The 23,157-nt window shown below is 42.2% G+C and overlaps 1 protein-coding gene across 1 annotated transcript in view; it reads left to right on the top strand.

Annotated features, from left to right (window-relative positions):
- Window positions 1-23,157, top strand: part of CFAP61 (cilia and flagella associated protein 61) — a 297,694-nt gene that overhangs the window by 215,063 nt on the left and 59,474 nt on the right. Inside the window, exons 21-23 of the mRNA XM_060253782.1 lie at window positions 2,701-3,028; window positions 12,159-12,250; window positions 15,740-15,945. Of these exons, the coding sequence (XP_060109765.1) occupies window positions 2,701-3,028; window positions 12,159-12,250; window positions 15,740-15,945 (626 nt within the window). The remainder of the gene's footprint in view (window positions 1-2,700; window positions 3,029-12,158; window positions 12,251-15,739; window positions 15,946-23,157) is intronic.

The raw sequence follows: 23,157 nt of genomic DNA, 5'->3' as shown, positions 1-23,157 counted from the left end.
TAAACACCATCAGGGAAAGGAGTGCCCCCTGAGGGACCCCACACTCCAGAGGGTATCTACATATCCTTCTTCTGTCCTTGATTGTGGAGAAAGGAGGAAAGCCTTGGTAATGCCACCCCATATACTTGTGGCATACTTGTGATGAAGCAGCATGAACATCTCATAGGACACTAATGAAATCCTATGAGGTGGTGGTGAAGGCTGCAAAGAGAGAATTCTACTCAATTTCGGCAAGGCAGTAAGCCAAAAGGTCATAATTGTGTCAAATGCTTCTATGAGATCTAATAAAAACCGCAGAGCCAACCCACCTTGATCCAGCTGTCTACAAGACAACCAGTATGGATCTGGAACGGATCTAGCGCCAGCGTGTGCTCCAGGAAGTTCTGAAGTTGCTTGGCTACTGCTCTCTCAATTACCTTGCCCAGAAACCAAATTAGAGACTGGGGAGTAGTTGGCTGGATCAGAAAAATCCAGGGATGTCTTTTTTAGGAGCGGTACAACCATTGCTTCCTTGAGGATCTCTGGAAACATCCCTGTCTGCAAGGACAGCTTGATGATTTCCTTCATAGGGCCCCAGATCCTCTCGTCACTGACCTTGACCAGCCAGGAGGGACACAGGCCAAGTAAGCATGTGTTGGCATGACAGCATCCAGAACCCTATCAACACTGGAAGAAGAGAGCACGCTGACAGAATCACAAACTGAACCCAAAGATGGCTAAGGGTTCTCCAGTTCACTAACTGTATCAGAATTGGCAGGTAAGTCACAATGGAGTGACAGGACTTTATCTGCAAAAAAGCTCATAAATGCCTCTGATCCAATGGCTGAATTACTAAATCTATTTGAGCCTCTTTTCAAGAGGGATGCTAATGACCAAATCACCCTAAACGGTTGAGTCCGATGTGAGCTTGCGGACATGATGGAAATTGAGTAGAATTCTCTCTTTGCAGCCTTCACCACCACCTCATAGGATTTCATTAGTGTCCTATGAGATGCTCGTGCTGTTTCATCACAAGTATGCCACCAAACTTGCTGTAGTCAATGGAGCTCCCATTTCATCCCTCTGAGTTCTTCTGTATACCAGGGGAAAGATTTACCTTGGGAGTGCAGAGGATATCGAGGGGCTACCTCATCAATGGCTTCAGTGAGATAGGAATTCCAATCTCCTATCAGCTCATTTAATGAGGCACAGGGCATTCTAGAATCCAATAGGATCCATGAGTCTCCGTAGGCAAGCAAGAAACATCTCATCACCTAGACAAGGAGAAGTGGGAGTGTCCAGCCAGGCCTTCAAGACCAAGTGGTCTGACCATGGCACCTCTTCTTTTGAGGTCAGATCCACATTCAATCCCATGCCAAAGATCAAATCCAGGGTGTGGTCTGCTTAGTGTGTGGGGCCTGAAACAATTTGGTGTAGTCCTGGTGCTGCCATGGAAGACAACAGGTCTAAAGCCTGACCAGAGGTGGCAGATCAATTTGCATGGATATTAGCCGTGGGAACTATTAGCCAAGGACTAATAGCCATGGGAACTCCAAGGCCCACCTGGCCACCGCCTTCAGTAGGCCCAGAAGTCTGTCTGCTGGTGTGCTAGGTGGTTGGTACACTAAACAGATGGCCAAACTCACCTCGGCTTCCCACATTAGTCCAACACAATCAATTCCGGTGATCTTTGGGATGGGGAGAGGCTTGAAGAGGACTAGGGATCACAGTCACAGTCAGATACTCCACCTTCTCTCTCCCAGGGTTAGATAACTTAGCTGTGGTTACATATGCTGCTCCTGCTGCCTTCTCCCTCCTTCCTACCACAGCTGCAGGTAGAAATGCAGTGTCTGTGGCAGGAGGCACTCATATCTGCTTGTAGGGTGCTGCATTGTAAATTGGCATCCAAGGCCTTCTGAAGCTGCCCAAGGTCTCGGTAGGGTTGTTGAAGTACTCTCCGCTGTGGCAGCAAACAATACCGTGGCTGGGGCAGATGGCAGTAGCACCCAGTGTCCAAGTCATCTCACAGCAACCATGGACCCCGCCAAAACTGTTGGGGTGTTTCCTCTGCTGCAGCAACAGGCAGTGCTGCGGCCAGAGGAAGAGGAACCGACACCCACTTGCAGACAACTGCAACACAGCACTCCATTTGTTTATGGGTTGCTCTATGCAAGGCTGGTGCTCAGGGCTCTCCAAGACCTCCGGAAGCCCTTCCACGTCTCTCTTTTGCCCCCCAATTCATTTGTCCTCTACATTTGTCTTCTACATCCAGCACCTGGTCTCTGGACTTTCCCCAGGGCAAACAAGTAGATGGCCTTTCAAGCCTACCCCTTTCATCAGTGCTGTACGTTCAAAATCTGGGTGGAGTTTACTCTCTGCGCTCCACTCCAGGTGCCATCTTTAAGGCATATAATCTCTCCTTCCAGACATTTACAGACTTGCATCAAAACTGTCATTAGTATCTGTTCTCAGTGCAACAGGAAGGAGATACAAACTATGCAATACTCTAGAGACCAATGATTGAAATTAGTAACTCACTGAAACAGAACTGTGGCTAACCAGAAAGTTAAAAGTTTTGAATTATTTAAATTGAATATCAAATTCAAACCATCAATATTAAGTTGTGTTAGGCTCAAATAAATACTGATTAGCAAAAGAAAGCAGATAGTGCAATTGGACAAAATCAGTTTGTATTACAGGATGGCATGTTGTATTTTTCAGGCCTTTTTTAACTTCACCCACAAGAGAGTGGATTATGACACCTTCAAGGCAGTTAATGATGCATGCCTTGTTTATGATGGGAAACTTGTGATTGATACCAACTTCCATACCAACGACACGGCCATCCGAGCTGCAGGTCCTCTTACCAAGTTCTCAAACATCTACTATACTAATGAGTGGACACACAGCAATTTCAACTCCAAGGAGGTTGGTTTCCAGCTTGCTGCTGCCATGCTGAATCTATTTGATCCAACTCTGGAACCAGCTTTTGAACCCCCAGAAGATATGGATAGACTCATCCCTATTTACAAGGGATGCAAAGTTCAAGGTGGGCTCCAAGCACTTCTTTTCCACCATCTAATAGCAGTATGGTCTCTACACAGTAGTCCGCTGTAGCAATACATGGCACAAAGCGAAAGAAATATAACCATGCATGTTATTCCTGCATGGAGGTTATGCCTCACATTCCCCATCATGTTGCAGTGGAGGGTGAGGTTGGCTTTCATATGACATTATTGACCAGTTTGTCATTTTGCTGCATTTCTTGTGAAACCTGATTTTCTACAATCTTTCCAGAAAGATCATACTCAAAACAAGTTTGGGAATCAAGTGGACAAGCGAGGGGAGGAATCTCCCCAAAACACACACACACACACATTTGGCATCATTTCCTCTCACACCCACCATTCCACACCACCACCAGTAAACTTATTACAGGCTTTTAAAAGTTGGTAATAAATACATTGCTATAGCATCATTACACCTCATTACTGTCAGGCTCTGTTCATTCACTGTGATATTAACCATTGTTACTAACCATAATCGATAATGCAATAGGGGGGCCTCACTAACCAGCAACGGGGCATCTAGGAGGGGGGGGGGGAAGAGTAGAAGCCAGTTTCCCAGGACCATCAAAGGCTGCCAAGAGCCTTTGAAACTATCTGTAAGGTGCCAGTTTCTCACCTCCTCTCCGGAGGCTCCAAGGCCAGTGCCTCTAGGCAATGTAACCACCAACGGAACTGATAAGGGAGGAAGCGTTGGGAATGTTGTATATGCAAAAGGCGCCTAATGTTTTGGGAACTGTGGGGTAGACATGATTGCTTTGAAGTAGAGAATAAATAGCTATAGTTTGAGACAATCTCTATCACTTCCAATTTACCTGCTTGCTTGGAGTATCTCTGAAGTATTCAATAAATGCAACTTTGTTTAAATTTACTAAGTCTGCGTTCTTGCTAGCTTCAATGAACCCACGCCTGACATTTACAGCTTTATTTTTTCAAAACTGACAAAAAGCAGTCCAGCTACAAGGGGGGAATGGTGAGGGAGAGGGTATAGCACCCAGAATCCTCTGCATGTGTAACCTTCATTGCCACTGCAAATGTCTGCGTTTTTGCAGTGGCAATGAGACCACAATAGGGAATTGTCCCTGTGTGGAAACAATCTAATGAACATGGTATTCTTTGAATCTCTTTCTGTGCTGAGTAGACCTTTGAATTTTCTTCCATGAATGGCCAGCACAGATACCAAATGTATATTCTGAATGCAGTAGCATCACACACAGAGAAAAATAGAATTGTGGCATGCACTAAGTCATAGGATTCCATCCTTCATACTTCTTTTTGTGAGATTGTAGTAGTACTTCATTTTCTATATAACCTAACTCAGAGGACTTGTTCCATAAAATCATAGCGTTGTAAGGGACATCCAGGGTCATCTTGTCCAGCCCCCTACACAGTGCAAGAAACTCACAAATACTGACTTCCGGTTTCGGCGGTGCGCTATTGAAAGCGGCTCGGACCATTGCGTCCTGAGCCGCTTTCAAATCGACTCGTTGAGGGGTCGCCCCCCCCCAAAGGACAACTCGATTCTGGGGCCCAGGAAGGGTCCCAGAAGGCAGGGGAACTCGAGCGGTAGATCAGGGGTGTCAGCGGAGGCAGCTGCTCCCCGATCCCGCTTTCCCCAAGCCTCATCGTTCCGATCGCCATCTTTAAATGGCAAGGGGGTCAGCCACCGGCTTCTTTCTTCACTTTCTACACTCTACATTCTGGATCTTCAAGCTTGCTTGTAACTTCAAGATAAGTGACATGGATTTTTCTACTATTTTAAGTGTTTTTCCCCTATAGTCTTCTGAATGGGTAACATGTCTGAGAAGCAGGAATAAAGAGAATTGCAGACTCCAATGAGGCAAAAGACTGAGAAAGGGGGGAGGAACTCTCCCTCATTCTCTTTTAAGGCTTCCAGAAGTTTCTGCCTAATCTGAACATTGAAAATACCTGCAGGAGATTTCACCAATTTGTATTTTTATATGAGACTTGATGGTTGAATTTAACTGACTTATTTTAAACCTCTCTGAGAGAGAAAAATTCTTTGGCTTTGGGGAAGGATGCTTGCTGATAAGTATACATGAATGTGAAAGAGGCTTGGCTAAAAGATACTTCGAAGCATAAGCTGAAGTACTGAAGTGCTCTGATTGAATTTATAAGAATTTTAATTAACCTTTAAAAGCTGGTGGATACCTGATATTGAGTTAGAAGGCATTGTAGGATCTTTGGCCGTAAGGAGAATATCTTTACAAACTTTCAAAGTGGATTTTGATCTATTTCTGTGGATGTTATGGATATCTTTACAAACTTTCAAAGTGGATTCTGATCTGTCTCTGTGGATCTTATGGATATAACCTTTTAAGCTTGTTTTTATTTTTATTTTTCCTTTTGCCTTTTGTTTATCTGTGGTTGGATTATTTTTTTTCTTGACTTGGTTTAAATACTTTGGGTTTGGATTTTCCTTTTTATGCACCTTTTTCATTTTTTTGTGTATCACCAAATAGGGGAAATTTTTTCCCATTTTTTAATTACTTTTTTTATTTTTGGGGCTTTTTGGTGAGCTGGATTGCATTTGAACTAACATTGTTGGAAGTCACTGGACAGTGAACCGCTGCGTTTGTTTTGTCTATTGGCTATCTATTGTGGTGAACTAAAAAGTTCTGTTTATTATTATTTTGAGCATTGTTTTGACTATCATAAATTGTTGAGAGAAGTTAGAAGGTTGTTTTCTTTTTAGAACTATTTTGTAATAAGGGCATCGCTTGGAGAAGATTAATTCGCCTGCCACAAACAAGAACATAGAGTTTTAAAACAAACGTTGAAGAGGCCTTACTGAATTTCTGGCTGTGCGTGTGCTTACTTTAATAAGAATGGAAAATAAAGCAGGGGCCATTCCCAAGGAAACTGTCAAAAAAGAAAAAAGAAATCAAAGAAGGAAAGCCACCATTTCTTTCACCTAGTGGCCTGCCCGGGCCAGGGAAATTTACACCCATGCAAGGAGACATGAAAGAATTGCAAACGACATTATTGACTGCTATAACACGGCTGACAAGTAAAGTAGACAATATTGGTGAACAGATGGCAGAGATTAAACAAGAGCTTTTGGAGAATAGCAGACAGACAGCAGAGACCAATAAAGCCTTAAAAATACTAGAGGGTCAGGTGATGGAGAATATCCAAAAGGTGGAACATCTGGGAAAAGAACAGAGTATACAAGATTCTAGACTTTTGCAGCTGGAAGTAGATAAAGCTGCCTATATGTTGAGGTTTCAAAATATACCAGAAGAGAAAAATGAAGACCTACAGAAAATGTTAAGTGAAGCCTTGGCTGAAATCTTACAGGTGACTCCTCAGAGGATGGAAGAAGAGTTTGATCAAGTTAGACAGGTGCCATTGAGTTATACAAGACGAAACAAACTACCTAGTGAAGTGCATTTGAGATTCACAAGAAAGAAGACTAAAGATGACATCTTGAAACAAGTAAGAGATAGACCTATGATGATAGCTGGAAATATGGTGAAAATTCTAAGAGAGGTTCCTTGGCCTGTGAGACAAAAGAGAAGAGAATATCAAGCATTAATAGATTTTTTGAGGGGAAGAGAGATACCTTACATGTGGCTAATGCCAGAGGGCCTTCTTTTTACGTACCGGGAGAACAGATATAGGATTAACTCCACTTTCAAAGCTCAGAACTTTTTGGAAAGAATGAAGAAAAAAGAAGGCAAAGAAAAGAAGGATGAGGAGGAACAGGAGGAAGAAGGTTCTGGTGAAGAAGACCCAAATGAACCACGGATATACCATACAAGACAGCATTCTAAAAAAAGATAAGAAAGATAATGATAAACAAAACCCATAATGGCTTCAATCGTTTCAGTTAATGTGAATGCACTTAACTCTCCTGCCAAAAGGAGAAAGACATTTAGATATTTGGCAAAAATGGAAATGGACATAATTTGCTTACAAGTAACTCATATTCTAACTAAAGATAAAAAAAATTGAAAAATACAAAACTTGATAGCTTTTTCACAGCAACAGATACATACAAGAAGAAAGGGGGAGTGGCAATTTATATTAAAGATAAATTTAACCCACAACTGCAATTTGCTTCTGAAGACGGAAGAATTTTATTAGGGGAAATTACAGTTGACAACAAGAAAATTTTACTTGCAAATATTTATGCTCCAAATGATCATCAAGAATTTTTTTTTCAAGATTTGCGTCTTAAGTGATTAAATTTGGAGTATGTAAAATACTGTTTAATAGGAGATTTCAATGCTGTTTCTGACAGAAAATTGGATTAAAAAAAACACAAACAGGTGAAAAGTGAAGGTCTTCAGCTCCCAACAAGTTTTTGGAAATTAGCAGAAGAAATGGATTTGGTGGATGTATGGAGAACAAGATATCCCAACTCCAAAGACTTTACTTACTATTCCTCTAGTAACCAAACTTGGTCAAGAATTGATATGTTCTGGCTTTCTACAAGTTTGATCAAAGACTTAGTGGATATAGAAATTCAAACAAGAGTCATTTCAGATCATAGCCCTGTAATGATAAAACTAAAAGGCCCACGGATGAGAAGATCATGGAAGTTAAATACTTCAATTTTGAAAGATAACAATTTTCTTAAAGAATCTAAGGCAGAAATGGAATCCTTTTTTAAACAGAATATAACACAAGAGGTAAAGATGCAAGTAGTTTGGGACACTGCTAAAGCTTTTTATAGGGGCCTTGCAATTAGATACAGCATTAAGAAGAAGAAAGAAAGAACTGAAAACTTTCAAAATTTAATGTCACAAGCTGGAGAAGCTGAGAAGAATATTAAAAAAACAACCAACAAAATATGAATTTCAAAAAAAGGTGAAAGAAATGCAACACAAATTGAATTTAATTCTTATGGAAGAGGTGGATATTAAGGTATGCTAGACAAAATTTCTTTGAACATGCTAATAAGTCTGGAAGGTGGTTGGCTTATAGGATGAGAAAAAAAGCCAAAAGAATAATTACGATATTGAGAGATGAGAATAATAAAGAGAAAACTCAAAAGCAAGAAATACGTCAAATCATGGAACAGTTTTATAAAAAATTATATGAAGACAAGCAAGTTCATAGACTTAGAAGAATATGTTAAACAAAATAACCTTAGTCAATTTACAACAAAGAACAACAAAAAATTCTGATGAGCCAATAACAATAAGGGAGCTTGGAGAAGCAATAACATCTCAAAAGAATGGTAAATCTCCAGGTCCAAATGGATTACCTGCAGAATTCTAAAAAGCTTATGAAGAGTCTTTACGTTTACCATTTAAACGCCTGATTGAAAAGATTCAAGAGGAAGGTCAAATTCCAATTTCATGGCAAGAAGCTACAATATCTTTGATTCTGAAAGAAAATAATGATTTGAAAAATATTAAAAATTATCGTCCAATTTCCCTTTAAATGTGGATTATAAAATTTTTGCTGTAATATTGGCACAACGTTTGAAGAAAGTTTTACAATCTATAATACATTATGACCAAGCAGGATTAGAACAATGGGAAAGACTGTGGAAGCTTAATGTTAAACTAACCAGGTCAGTAACCTTTAAAGAAAACCTTTACAAGATGTTTTACAGATGGTACTTGACCCCACAGAAATTGTGTTATACCAATATGTCTAACAAATGTTGGAAGTTCACTAAACAGATTGGTACTTTTTACCATATGTGGTGGACATGTGAGATGATGAAAGACTACTGGAAAATGGTGCATGAAATGTTACAGAAGATTATGAAGACTCAGATACATTTCAAACCAGAACTTTTTTTACTGAACATATTTCCAGAGGACTATTCTAAAGAGAAGAGACATTTGTTGGCACATTTTAATACAGCAGCTGGGATCCTTCTGGCGCAGAGATGGAAATCTCAGGAAATTCCCACGAAAATGGACTTGGTGGGAAAAGTTTTAGAGACAGCAGAGCTGGACTTTTTATCACAGTTGATGGCTGGGAAATCTAAAGAAGAAGCAAGAAAAAATTGGATGAACTGTATGTTTGGTTGGATACGCAAGATTCTCTGGTGTTAATTGATATTATTTTTCTTTTTTCCTGTATTTTATATTATAAAATTTACCTTTACTGGAATTGTCAAATTATTAGGTAATAACAAAAGACTTATACTATAAATTTTTAAAACGGATCATATACAGTTTAGATAAAATAATATGGGACAATTTATGTAAAGAAAATATTGTAGAATTATCCTTGTGTTTTTTGAAAGTATTCTATGTAAAACAAAGCCAGAATGTATTGTGGTTTCATTTTTCTTTTCCTCTATCCCTATCCCTCAATCTTTTCTGAAACTAATAAAACTTTTGAAAATTGAAAAAACTGAAACTCACAAATACTTCCACCCTAAGTTCTGCTTAAGTTATAGAATCAGCATTGCTGTCAAATGGCCATCTAGCCTCTGCTTAAAAACCTCCAAGGAAAGAGAGCCCACTACCTCCCAAGGAAGCCTGTTCCACTGAGGAATCACTCTGCCAGAAATTCTTCGTAATGTTTAGCCAAAAACTCTTCTGATTTAATTTCAGCCTGTTGGTTCTGGTCCGACCTTCTGGGGCCACAGAAAACCACTCTGCACCATCCTCTATCATATCACAGCCCTTCAAGTACTTGAAAATGGTGATCATATCACCTCATAACAGACTGCAAAGTTCTCCAAGAGAAGGGATACAGTGATCATGGGAGATTTTAATTACCCAGACATCTGTTGGAAGTCCAACTCTGCTAAAAATGAAAAGTCAAATAGATTCCTGAGTTGTCTTGCTGACCACTTCCTTTTCAAGAAAGTGAAGAAGGAAACAAGGGGATCTGCTATCTTGGATCTGATTCTCACCAACAAGGAAGAATTGATTGAAGAAGTGGAAATAGTGGGCACCCTGGGCAGTAGTGACCATGTGATTTTGGAATTTACAGTCTTAGGGAAGGGAAAAGCTATACGTAGTCAGACTTATAGGTTGGACTTCAGAAAGGCAAACTTTGATAAACTTAGAACTATGCTGGGTAAAATCCCATGGTCAGAGATACTTAGGAGGAAGGGGGTTCAGGAGGGGTGGGAGTTTCTAAAAAGCGATATACTGAAAGCGCAATCACAGAAAATTTCTATGAGAAGAAAAAATGGAAAAAGCCTAAAGAAGCCGAAGTGGCTCCAGAAACAGCTCTCTAAAGACTTGAGAAATAAAAAAGACTCCTTTAGGAATTGGAAGGAGGGCCTTATAACCAAGGATGAATATAAACAAATCACCAGTGCTTGTAGAGAAAAAGTTAGGAAAGCTAAAGTTCAGTATGAGCTTAGGCTGTCCAAAGATGCAAAAACAACAAAAAAGGGTTCTTTTCTTATGTTCAGAGTAAGAAAAAGAGCAAGAATATGGCAAGCCCATTGCGAGGGCAAGAAAGTGAAATTGTAACAGGTAATGAAGAGAGGGCAGAACTGCTCAATTCCTACCTTTCCTCAGTCTTCTCTTCTGAGGGAAATGGTGCTCAACATGGCAAAAAAAGAACATATAAGGAGGGTATGAAATTCCAACCTAGGCTCAGCAGAGGGGTAGTACGTAAACACCTAGTTTCTTTAAATGAAACTATGTCCTCAGGGCCAGATGAATTGCATCCAAGGGTTCTAAAAGAACTTGTGGATGTAATTTCAGAGCCTCTGGCTATTATTTTTGAGAATTCTTGGAGAACAGGAGAGGTGCCGGAAGATTGGAGGCGAGCGAATGTCGTCCCCATCTTCAAGAAGGGGAAAAAAGACGATCCGGGTAACTACCGACCCGTCAGCTTGATGTCTATACCTGGAAAAGTTTTAGAGCAAATCATCAAACAGTCTGTCCTGGAACATTTAGAAAGAATGGATGTGATTACTAAGAGCCAGCATGGGTTTCTCAAGAACAAGTCATGTCAGACTGAGAAAGTGACTACCTTGCTGGATCAGGGGAATGCTGTAGACATCGTTTATCTTGATTTCAGTAAGGCTTTTGATAAGCTTCCACATACTATCCTTGTTGACAAGTTGGTAAAATGTGGTTTGGATCCTGTTACCATTAGGTGGATCTGTAACTGGTTGACAGATGGCACCCAAAGAGTGGAGAGGAGTGATAAGTAGAGTGCCTCAAATTCTCCACAGCCTTGCCACCTAAAACCCTTCAAAAGCCTTTTTGAAGAAATTAAAGCAACGCAGACAGCAGGAAGGTGTATATCACTAGCTGAAATAGATCAACTTTTGAGCTGGCATTTTAATTAGATTAAAAAGAGCCCCGTGGTGCACTGTAGTAAAACTGCAGTACTGCCGTCCTAAGCTCTGCTCATGACCTGAGTTTGAGCCCCGGTGGAAGCTGGGTTTTCAGGTAGCCGGTTTGAGGTAGACTCAGCCTTCCATCCCTTCGAGATCGGTAAAATGAGTACCCAGCTTGCTGGTGGGAAAGTGCAGATGACTGGGAAAGGCAATGGCAAACCACCCCGTAAAAAGTCTGCCATGAAAATGTTGTGAAAGCAACGTCACCCCAGAGTTGGAAACGACTGGTGCTTGCACAGGGGACCTTTCCCTTTCCTTTAATTAGATTAGATAGGAATCGTGCAACCATTGTACCTTATTCTTTATTATTATTTTCTGATTTTTTTTTTTTTGTTATTTAGTTATTTTTATGAAATTGTTTCATCTGAATTTTACGGTGGACCATCTTGAGCACTTGGAAAAGGCAATTGAGAAATATCCTATATAAATCAAATAATCTAAGCAGCAGCAGCCGAAAAAATAAACCAGTGGTGAAAATAATGTCTTCAGATGGCATCTAAAGACAATAAACTTCATGCTGTTCAAATGTTTGGGGGAGAGAATTCCAAGGATGAGTTGTTGCTTGTCCTTTTATTTATTTATTTATTTGCTCTTCTTGATAAGTTCAGTTGCAGTCACTGAAACTGCTTCACTTTAGCTGCAACTGGGAGGGACCTTTATAACCTCTCTAAAAGCAACTGGGTTCTATCAGTACTTTTGCCCATCACTGTGTTATGTCTTATTCTTCTGTAGTTTTTAACAAATTAGCTGTCAGATATGCTAGCTGAATCTACATAGACCTCAATAACATACCTCTTTGCTTCTAATAGGTGGTATCCTACCTGGAAAATACTATTATGTTCACATTTATAAACCAGGAATTTCCACTCGCTTGGATATACAAGAAACGCAGCCCGATTATGTAAGTGTTGAAAAATCTACGAGTACCATAAAGCATGCCTATGCGATTTGGTTTATACATATCAGGGACACTCCTGCTTGAATACATATGAACATATGAAGCTGCCTTCTACTGAACCAGACCCTGGGTCCATCAAAGTCACTATTGTCTACTCAGACTGGCAGCGGCTCTCCGGGGTCTCCAGCGGAGGTTTTTCACACCTCTTTGCCTGGACCCTTTTTTGGAGATGCCGGGGATTGAACCTGGGACCTTCTAGCTTACCAAGCAGATGCTCTACCACTGAGCCACCGTCCCTCCCCTGCGCTCCAGGGTCTCAAGCTGAGGTTTTTCACACCTCTTTGCCTGGACCCTTTTTTGGAGATGCCGGGGATTGAACCTGGGACCTTTTAGCTTACCAAGCAGATGCTCTACCACTGAGCCATAGGGTTGCCAAGTCCAATTCAAGAAACATACAATAGCTTTCTGCTCATTGGGATGACACGGATCATGCCAGAGAGGCTACTTACCATCTGGGGTGGAGTCATTGGAGCACATCTCTAACAAACACAAACATCTTATTGGCCTGTTATACATGGAGTGTTTTCCCTCGCTTTTACTTTTTTTTAACATATGATAAGTTTATTTTAAAAATTCCAAGTTATACCGAACTTTGTCGGATGAAGTAGTATCAAGCAGATTAATTCCACGCATAACAAAATTCTACTGCGCACAAAGTACTATGGTATATATAACTTTGCAGAACATCTTATTTAGCATTTAAGATAACGCCGCTTTTACCATGCATGTCCGTCATGTTTTCTTTGTCATTCTGATCTTCCTCCCTTCAGTGCTCAGTTCACTTTCTGGTCGCTGTTTCCCCAGGTGTGCTTTTGTGCTGATTTCTCCCTTGTTTTGCTTCTAAACCAAAGGTAATTCAGAAATGTAGATTCCCTCAGATTTCCCCCCCGCACCATTTTGTTACCCCTCAAAGATCACTCCCCTGCCCACATCAAGGTCATTCTGCCCATCCTGTATATTTGCACCATCCTCCCCACTTCATCAGTGCATAAATTCCATTTCCCCCTCATTTTAATTTTTTTTTAATTTTTTGACAAGCAGCATTAATCTAGTGATATGAGACTATCACTACTCTTGAATCACTGAATTAACATGTTAATGTGAGGGGTGGGATTTAAAGGGAGCTGTGCAAAGTTTAGTTCCCTGCAGGCATTGACTTCAAAGGGGGATTAGAGAGGAGGCAAATGGTAGCATCCCCAGTCGTCACTCTTGCAGGGGACCAGGGAGGGCCTTCTACTGGCTGCCACCACTCTGGTGCATGTCAGTTTGGGAGAGCCCAGAGTACCCAACCAACCCCTGTGTCTTCCTTCCCAGCAAGTGCTTCAATCTGACCAAAGAGACATGAGGATCCAGGAACAGATAAAGGTGATGCAAAGAAAATAACAGCCCTGCTATGACTAACTAACTGTTCCCTTCCTATAATGCCAACAGACTCACCACTCCCTGGATGAGGGGACCCTCCTTCTGCAGTCTTTTCAGAGAGAACTCTCTTGACTGCAGTCTCTCCAGAGAGAATACTTCCCCCTCTCTAGTTTGGCCTTTTATTTCCTTCCTTCCCCCTCTCTAGTTTGGCCTTTTGTTTCCTATCCCTCTGGGCTCCACTGGGCAAGTTTTCTCTGCAAAACTGCTGTCTACCCAATCAGAGGGACATAAGGGATCCTAAAAAATGTAGGCCCTGTTACTACTCCAATGTTTTCCCTGAAGCCTGTAGGCTGCACTAGGCTTATAATGACCCCCCTGCAAAAAAAAAAAAAAAGGATTTCAGTTCTGCATGTAAATAAAATAAGCCTGGAATGAAATTGACATGAGATGTAAAGAGAAAGAGACACTGGGATGGAAAGTCTAAAGCTCTGGGAACACCCTTTAATACTTTAGTGAACAAAGGTTTTTTTTTTGGGGGGGGGGGAGGAGAGATTTTGGCAGTCTCTAGAAGCTTAACGTTAAAAAGCCGGCTGAACCACATAGACCTTCTGCAAACTGCTGAGCAATAATAGCTTGGGATCACTGCATTTGCAGGACAGAGTGCAATCCGTAAAGGACTGGTTCTAAAAAACTGCCAAGGTCACAACCAGTGTGCAGAATCAAATTAGAGAAAACCACTCAAATTTGAAAGGGAGGGCAGGAAATCAGCATTACTATGCAGCTGACCTATGCATCAGAGAACCCCCCCCCATTTTTTTCCAGTTTAGTGGCACTAAAAAAGCTCTCCAGAGTTTCTGCCAGAGAATTCCTCCCTGTACAAATTGTAGTCCTGTGCAAAGTGGGGTGAAGTTGCAGCCAACTTTGCACAAGTGCACGCACACACACACGTAGCCAGTGATCACAGCACGTAATGCTAGTGTCAGTGGGTTGTACCATGCATTCTGTACACTCAACATATTCCCCCATATTATGAGATTGTGTGACTCCCATTTTTCACAGTGGCCAGTTAACACAGAAGGGAATCCCCTAGGGCTCAACAATATGGAAAATGAAGCTTCACAGTTGCTTGTCTTTTTCAAAAAAAAGTCTGGTTAGGTTCAATATTGGGTTTTCCTCCTTTGCCTGCATTTCTTTCTGTTCCCTTTCATTCAATGGACTAATGCTGAAAGATTTAAATAAAAGGTGCTTGCTGGATACTGCTGTGCAGCTGTGACAGGGCAATTGCGTAATTTTTTTTAAAGGACTTTGGACACCAACCCACACATGTTAAAAGTGATATTCCAACCCCAATTTAGAAAAGTGCATTTTTAAAATTGTAGCTGCAGAATAAATGCAGGAAAAAGAATGGTGCTTAATGTGGGCACAAAATTCCAAGTCAGGATTTGAAAAACTGCAGTGAGATGTACATGCATAATGGGCCATATTTGGCACATTGTTTCCAGGCTCAGAGCATGGAAATTAAACACTTGAGCTGCTTCCTTTTTTTCCTAGCAAAGTTTCTATTACTAACATTTGGATAAGGGGCAGAAAGCAGCAGGTATTCCAACGACAGAGGAAGGTTTTATCTGTTGAACCTCTGCGTGTCATGCTGATACTAAATGCCTTACAGGGTGATTGATGTGCTGTACGGGTTTTCTCCAATACAATCTCAGACAGGTAATCTGTCACCCTAAGTACAGTACACCCATCCCCTCCTTGATCTCTGCTGCTGCTGACCAGGTCTAAGCCAAGCCCCTGTGGCAGAATCCTGTGGACCCAGCACAGACCACGATAGTGGTGCTTGTGAGGTTTGCTGGAAAATCAGCCCTGACCCCAGGCATCTAAAATGAGATCAAAAATAATGTTGTATCTAATAACAATGTGTGGCCTTCGCACACAACCCATACAAGAGAACCAAGTGCTTGGTATTTATTCTAAAACATCTATTGCATCTTTTTTGGATAATTATTCTAGATCTGTCCTTCCCTATCTGCTGTCATTTTTTTTTAAAAAAAAACATTTTTATTCCAGGGCATGGCAATCACAACTGGAGATGCAATCAAGGGGAATTATTTCAGGATACATGTCAACCGGTACAGTTTGATAGAAACCATTACCTGCTTTTCAAAGAATCCTCTTCCTGTATCAAACTACATCCCTTTGTTTGGACAGCACGAGCGTCTTCTTAACAATCTGTGCTCTCGCTGGAGGGAGAAACTGATCACAGATCTCTATAGGTAGGATAAGTTCTGGTTTTTCAGGAAACCTTCTTTTTGGATTCTATTATTATTTTGCATTTTATCATATTACAACATGTATTCCTCATATAGAATATCTTGGGAGGGAAGCTTTTAAAAGTGTAATTGCTTATTATATAATCACAGCCGGCCCGTCCACTATGCAAACTAGGAGGTTGCCTAGGGCGCCAGCAGGGTGGGGGCGCCGAATTCGACCCTCCCCCTTCCCCATGCCCTAAACAAATGGCTAGTTTTGCTCTTCCTCTGCCCGTTCTCTTTCTCCTTAGCTTGCCTACTCCCCATGGCTTCTCATCCTCCGCTCGCCTTTCCCGCCTCTTTGCCACTGATTTTCTTCGTCTTCTTGCCACCCTGCCTCCTCCCTGTCCCTTCTCATCCTCTGCTCATCTGCCCCGCCTCCTCCCCGCCGATTCCCTTCATCCTCCCAACCACCCTGCTTCCTCCCTTTCCCTTGGCATCCTCTGCTCACCTGTCCCGTCGCCGGCCACTCACTTCCAGGAACAGCCCTTGCCTTTGCAGTGGCAGCAGCTACTTTTTCAGCAGCTCACTGTCCTTCCCCCCCCCCCCCCAGTGCTGGTGAGACCGCTGGAAGGCCGGCATAGGAACTGCCGGCCTCCGCGCTACTTTACCCATCAATCAGCTGCCTTGAAAGAGCCCCAGGAACGCAGCGCTTCACTGTCAGTTCCCTGGACATTAAAACTGGGAGGGAAGGAGGGGGAGGCTCCGCGGGGGGTGGGGGGGCAGCAGGCAGCGAGTCTGCCCTGTGCCCTAGGGCTGGGCCTGTATATAATATAAGCCGTGCCGTCTGAACTCTGGGGTGTGATTTTTTTCCTAGTGGCAGAGAGGGTTTTAAATTCCAGATGACATCATCCAGAGGAGGGTCTGCCACCCAACTCAGGCTGCCTCTGAGCGGCAGAAGGTGTGGTGCTTTGGTGGCTCCCATTCAAAGGAGTCTCATTGGTTCAGCTAGTGTGAGGTTTGTCAAGTAACACTCAGATATACTTCCGCTATATGAATATAGATGCAGCTTTATTGAATTGCTACAAGTACAGAATCTCTTCTTAGGGAGGCATTGGTAGAAGTAAAGACACATAATACAGGCACCTCTAAATAGCCTCCACAAAAAAAAAAAAACATAGGCCCAGAGGGTTCCTATCAGGTCCGCAAGCAAGTCTGCTTCTTTCTCTCTCTCTTGCTTCTTTCAGACTGTTAAATAAAATATTGCATGAGTGCTAATCTTTTAAGTATGTTTTATTCAAAGCTTTTATATATAAGGTCTCATTTATGTTGGATCCGGCCCTCATAACAAATGAGTTCAACACCCCGTTCTAACTCCTTTGGAAAAGAACAAATTATATATAGAGGTTGACTTCTGCTGCTGCGGCAATTTTCTTTTGTTTACTGAATGAGCTCCCTTTAACCGCTCATATTATGGCAGGTCAACAAGGAGAAAGCAAGTGTGTTCCTTCTGCTGAGGAGTGGGATGTTGACCCTCATTCCTGGTGCAAGGCAGGGCACAAGAGGAGCCAGCATGCTCTTTCAGCCAGTTAAAATCTTTAAGAACTGGGTTCTGTTGAGCTAGTAAACATTATAGCAAATAAGGGAATCCAAGTCTCTGCTTAAGTCAGGATAAGAGTATTTAGATTCTTTATGAGCTGATTCAGCACTATCAGGTTGTATATTTTTTTTCAAGCCCCCACCTCTTTTTGGTAGAACAGTAACTTTCATATCTGCAACAGATCCAGGAAGATTAAAACTTTCCTCTCCTGCTGGTTTCCAAAAGCTGTGATTTCTTATGACATTTTTCACTTTCACATAGGGCCTAGCCTGTAGACCAGGCGTGTCAAACATACAGGGCTTAAATCCAGCCCCCAAACAACTTCCTTTTCCAGGTCCGCTGCAGCAACCACACCATAACTTGTCTTTTCTCATCTACCTCAGTGGCTCTTTGCTTCCTGTTTCCTGCCTTTTGGCTCTCTCGCTCTCTCACACACAAAGAGAGCTCTGTGGCTGCTTCATGTGGGCGTGATACAAAGACAACCCCCGCCCCCTCACTCACACACACAGAACTGTTTCATTCTTGGGGACTGCTCCTCCATTTGGGGGGAGGAGAGAGAGGAAACAAAGCTGTTGGAGGTATAGTAAAACACACTTCTTCATGGGAGGGAGGGATGGGAGGGGAGGGTAGATGGATGGATTCTTCCAACAAGCACAATTTACATTGAGGAAATTATTTTGGCTTATAGATTGGATTTCTCTGCTCCTATCTGGATTTTAACTTCTTTCAAAAAGACCCTGTTTAGGAATTAGTTCCTTGTATCCTGGAGAGTGGAGTGATTTCAGATGCCAAATGATAACAGCACACATTGATAATGAAACAGAAAAACTAGCTCTCAGTTCAGTCCAGGAGGATTCATTGTCTTGAGCTTCATTATCAGTTGCAATTCAGCAGTCTCTTCTTTCTAATCTTCCTTTGAAATTCATTTGTAAGAGCACTGCTATTCTTAGGTCAGCAACCGAATGTTGTGGTTTCTAATGTCAGTCTGTTTATTCTTTCAAACTGAATCCTTCTAAACTGAATCCTCTAAGATGGAATTGAGACCAAGGTTTCCTGTCTCACTACCAATGCTGATATCTCCATGCCTACTACCCCTCTGCATATCACACCTAATCTAATCACACCTGCAATTTCAGTCACCTCCTATTGCCACTCAGCATCTGAAATCACCTTTATAAAGTCTCCAGTACCTTGTGTTACATTTTATGGCATGCATGGTCTGCCCCAACAAAGTGACATGTCAGATCTGTCCCTCATAACAAATGAGCTCAACACTTCTGTGCTGAGGAATGTTATTATACTTGTCCCTTTTGTGTGACCTTTAAACTTTTCCTCATCATAGCTTTGGTGGACAAGATATATGGAAATAATGTTTTGTTTGCTTAATTAGTTTTGGTTGATTCCTGTTGCCTGTGGGTTTTGAGCAGGCAGCAACTGTTTAAGGGGAAAAGTACAGTAAATGTTATTTGGTGCATGACTCAAAGGATTTATATCTAGTGTCCATCTTCTAATCAGCATGGACATCAGAATGCCACTTGCTGCAAGCTCGTAGTAGGGACAACTGCACTCTCTGTACAATGTTTGTTGGTTTCTCCAGAACATCTGGTTAGCCACTCTAGAAAATAGTATGCTGACCTAGCTGGCTTCCAAGGCCATGGTTTAACTGGGACACCAAAATACTTTGGACCAGCCTTGGATGGGTCATCATCCACCTCTCAGCCACCTCTTCTCCAGGCTAAGCATCCCCAGCTCCTTCAACCTTTCCTCATAGCACTTGGTCTCCAGACCCCTCACCATCTTCGTCGCCCTCCTCTGGACCCGTTCCAGCTTGTCTATATCCTTCTTAAAATGTGGTGCCCAAAACTGAACACAATACTCCAGGTGAGGTCATTATACCCTGCTGAATGAAGTGTGCTTGCACATGAAAGCATTAAACCCAGAATTAATTTTCTTAATCTTAAAGGTGCCACTGGACTCAAAATTTGTTCTAGACATCCTTATTCAGGATATCCAGTGTAACCTAACTCTGCTTTTAAAAAGAGAGAGAAATAGAGCTGATTACACTTTTCTCCAACGTCTTGCAGTGGTTTCATGGAGATATTAGACGTGTGATCCCACTGTACATCTGCTGCAGGACTGGGCAGTTGTTCTCCAGCACCACCTTTTGGTACTGGCCAGATAAGCAGGACTGGAATAACCAGAGAACAATGTCCCAGTTACCATCCATCTTGGCCAACCAAACTAGAAAGATACTATGGCTAGAAAGATACTGAAAATAACTGAGTGGTTCAGGACTCAGGAGTATCAGTACAGCTACACTTCCCCAGTTCTTCCTCCTGGCAAAGGTTATTGATTAGGGCAATTAAGGCCAGGAAACAGATTGAAATGGGTCTAGGTGGCCCATCTCATACTCAAGCCCCAAATGGTGTTATTTGCCACCAGCTAATAGTTTTTCAGATCAGGGGAGGCCTTCAGGGGGCCCGACTGTTACTCAGTTCAGCACTACATAATTCTACAAAGAGGGAGCCACAAAGAACAGTGCTCGAGTACTCTTGTGGCAGGGCGCACTGTTCCAGGCAACTGGTTCCTCCAGGTGGCGATGAAAAGACTGGGCTCTGACAACACCCTGAGATTGTTCTGCTAAACCCTTGGAATCCAGGACAAGGAGAGATGGGTGTCGTCTTGATTATGAAAATACCCCCCCCCCACACACACACATACTATTTTATGTCACTGTTCTACCTGTTCTAAAATGCCAAGAGTGACCTTTCCTGCTCCTCTCTCTTGCTGCTGTAATCTTTTGCTCTGGGTCATGTGGAAGGAGGTCTGGGAAGCGGGTGCCATTGCATGCCTTCTCCAGTTTTGGACTAAGTGGGTCTGCTCCTTAATGTAGCCAGCGGAAGAGATGCTGTTGGCCTGACACTTGTGTCAGTTTTCTCTCAAAACACAAGGCAAAAAAAGAAAAATTGAAGGAATTTGATTATTTCCCCTTCACTGCCTGCCTTCTGCTTTTCTTAATATTATGGAAGGTTTACTAGTAATAAGTGATTGTGGTCTCTGTGCAGTCCCACGCTGGGGGTACTGTGCCCACACAGAAGCTCACCTTGGAGTTTGAAAAGCGCCAATGGAAGAGTTTTGGCATATTTCCTTCCACCCTGGAGAACGGACAAGCAGTGCGCATGCCTGAAGCTGAGGGAAAGCACCAACCTGCTCAGTTCCTGTCCTAAGCCCCTTTCGCTTTCATTTGTGTTGTTCCTCCTCTCCAATTCTTCCTTAGACTCTTTGATCTTCCATAAGAACATAAGAACATAAGAGAAGCCATGTTAGATCAGGCCAATGGCCCATCCAGTCCAACACCCTGTGTCACAAAGTGGCAAAATCTTTTTATATATACACACACACTGTGGCTAACAGCCACTGATGGACCTCTGCTCCATATTTTTATCTAAACCCCTCTTGAAGCTGGCTATGCTTGTGGCCGCCACCACCTCCTGTGGCAGTGAATTCCACATGTTAATCACCCTTTGGGTGAAGAAGTACTTCCTTTTATCCGTTTTAACCTGTCTGCTCAGCAATTTCATCGAATGCCCACGAGTTCTTGTATTGTGAGAAAGGGAGAAAAGGACTTCTTTCTCTACTTTCTCCATACCATACATTATCTTGTAAACCTCTATCATGTCACCCCGCAGTCGACGTTTCTCCAAGCTAAAGAGTCCCAAGCGTTTCAACCTTTCTTCATAGGGAAAGTGTTCCAGCCCTTTAATCATTCTAGTTGCCCTTTTCTGGACTTTCTCCAATGCTATAATATCCTTTTTGAGGTGCGGCGACCAGAACTGCACACAGTACTCCAAATGAGACCGCACCATTGATTTATACAGGGGCATTATGATACTGGCTGATTTGTTTTCAATTCCCTTCCTAATAATTCCCAGCATGGCATTGGCCTTTTTTATTGCAAATGCACACTGTCTTGACATTTTCAGTGAGTTATCTACCACGACCACAAGATCTCTTTCTTGGTCAGTCTCTGCCAGTTCAGTATTTCCCTTCAGTATTTCTTTAAAAAAAGGTAAGGGATTGTGAATTTCTTCCTCATATTTACCTCATGACCCCCTCACTCCCTCTTTTCTTTCCCTCCTTCTTTTTTAATAGCAAACGGAAAGCTTCGTGTTTTTTAAAACACTGTACTCATTGCTGCGTGGAGTTTCCATCAACAGGTGGCCACAATTTTTGCCTTCTTTGCCTGGGAGAGGGTCATCAAATGGATTCCTGTGAAATTTGTGCAAAATTTACTAAACCAGCCAGAAAAAAAAGAGTGTTTCATCTTTGACATCTCCTCATGGAGGCTTCACTTCAACCACAAATGTCTGCCACAGCCTCACAGGACCTGCTGCCTCTCCCACTTTTGAGGGGAGATTCAGCTCAGACTGCCCACTCAAAGGCTCCTTCCAAATCGAAAAAAGTGAAGAATACGTCTCACAAGTGGTCTTCATTGAGAGCGAGTGAATCATCAAAGAACAAGAAATTGAGCACTGAATTGTCATCTGCTGACTGAGCAGTTGCATCCTTGGTGATCTCTGGCATTTTGACTCCTACACCAACCATTTAGACTCTTGCATCTACCCCATTGGATGCCATAGCAGCTGCATCAATTGCCTTGGATCTGTCTGCAAAAACTAATAATAGAATAATAGAGTTTCCTGCACAATGCAGGAAATTCACAAATACTTTCCCCTCAATTCACAGGATCCGCGTTGCTATCAGATGGCCATCTAGCTTCGGTTTAAAAACCTCCAAGGAAGGAGAGCCCACCTCCTCCTGAGGAAGCCTGTTCCACTGAGGAACTGCTCTAAAGGTCAGGATGTTCTTCGTAATGTTGAGCCAGAAACGCTTTTAATTTCAACCCCAATGGTTCTGGTCCTACCTTCTGGGGCCATAGAAAACAATTCTGCACCATCCTCAATATGACAGCCCTTTACTTGAAGATGGTGATCATATCACCTCTCAGGCACCTCCTCTCCAGGATAAACATGCCCAGCTCCTTCAACCTTTCTTCATAGGACTTGGTCTCCAGACCCCTCACCATCTTTGTCGCCCTCCTCTGGACCCGTCCCACCTTGTCTATCTTAAAATGTGGTGTCCAAAACTGAATATGATACTCCAGGTGAGGTCTTACCAGAGCAAAGTAAAGTGATATCATAACTTCACATGATCTGGACACTATACTTTTGTTGATACAGCTCAAAATTGCATTTGCCTTCTTAGTCACCGCATCACACTGTTGACTCATGTTCAGTGTATGGTTCACGAAGACCTCTAGATCCTTTTCGCACATACTATTGCCAAGACAAGTCTCCTCCATCCTATAACTATGCATTGGATTTTTCCTACCTAAGTGCAGAACTTTACATTTATCCCTGTTAAAATTCATTTTATTGATTTTAGCCCAGTTTTCCAGCCTGTCAAGGTTATCCTGTTTCTGTCTTCTGCTGTATTTGCAGTCCCTCCCAATTTAATATCATCTGCACATTCCCTCTATTCCTTTGTCTAAATCATGTATAAAGATGTTGAACAAAACAGGTCCCAGGACAGATCCTTGAGGCACTCCACTTGTCACTCCTCTCCAAGAGGCTGAG

The sequence above is a fragment of the Heteronotia binoei genome, chromosome 14 (assembly GCF_032191835.1).
Source record: "Heteronotia binoei isolate CCM8104 ecotype False Entrance Well chromosome 14, APGP_CSIRO_Hbin_v1, whole genome shotgun sequence".
Taxonomy (NCBI): Eukaryota; Metazoa; Chordata; class Lepidosauria; order Squamata; family Gekkonidae; genus Heteronotia; species Heteronotia binoei.
The sequence above is the reverse complement of the archived record's forward strand: the minus strand, read 5'-3'. Positions and strand labels throughout refer to the sequence as shown.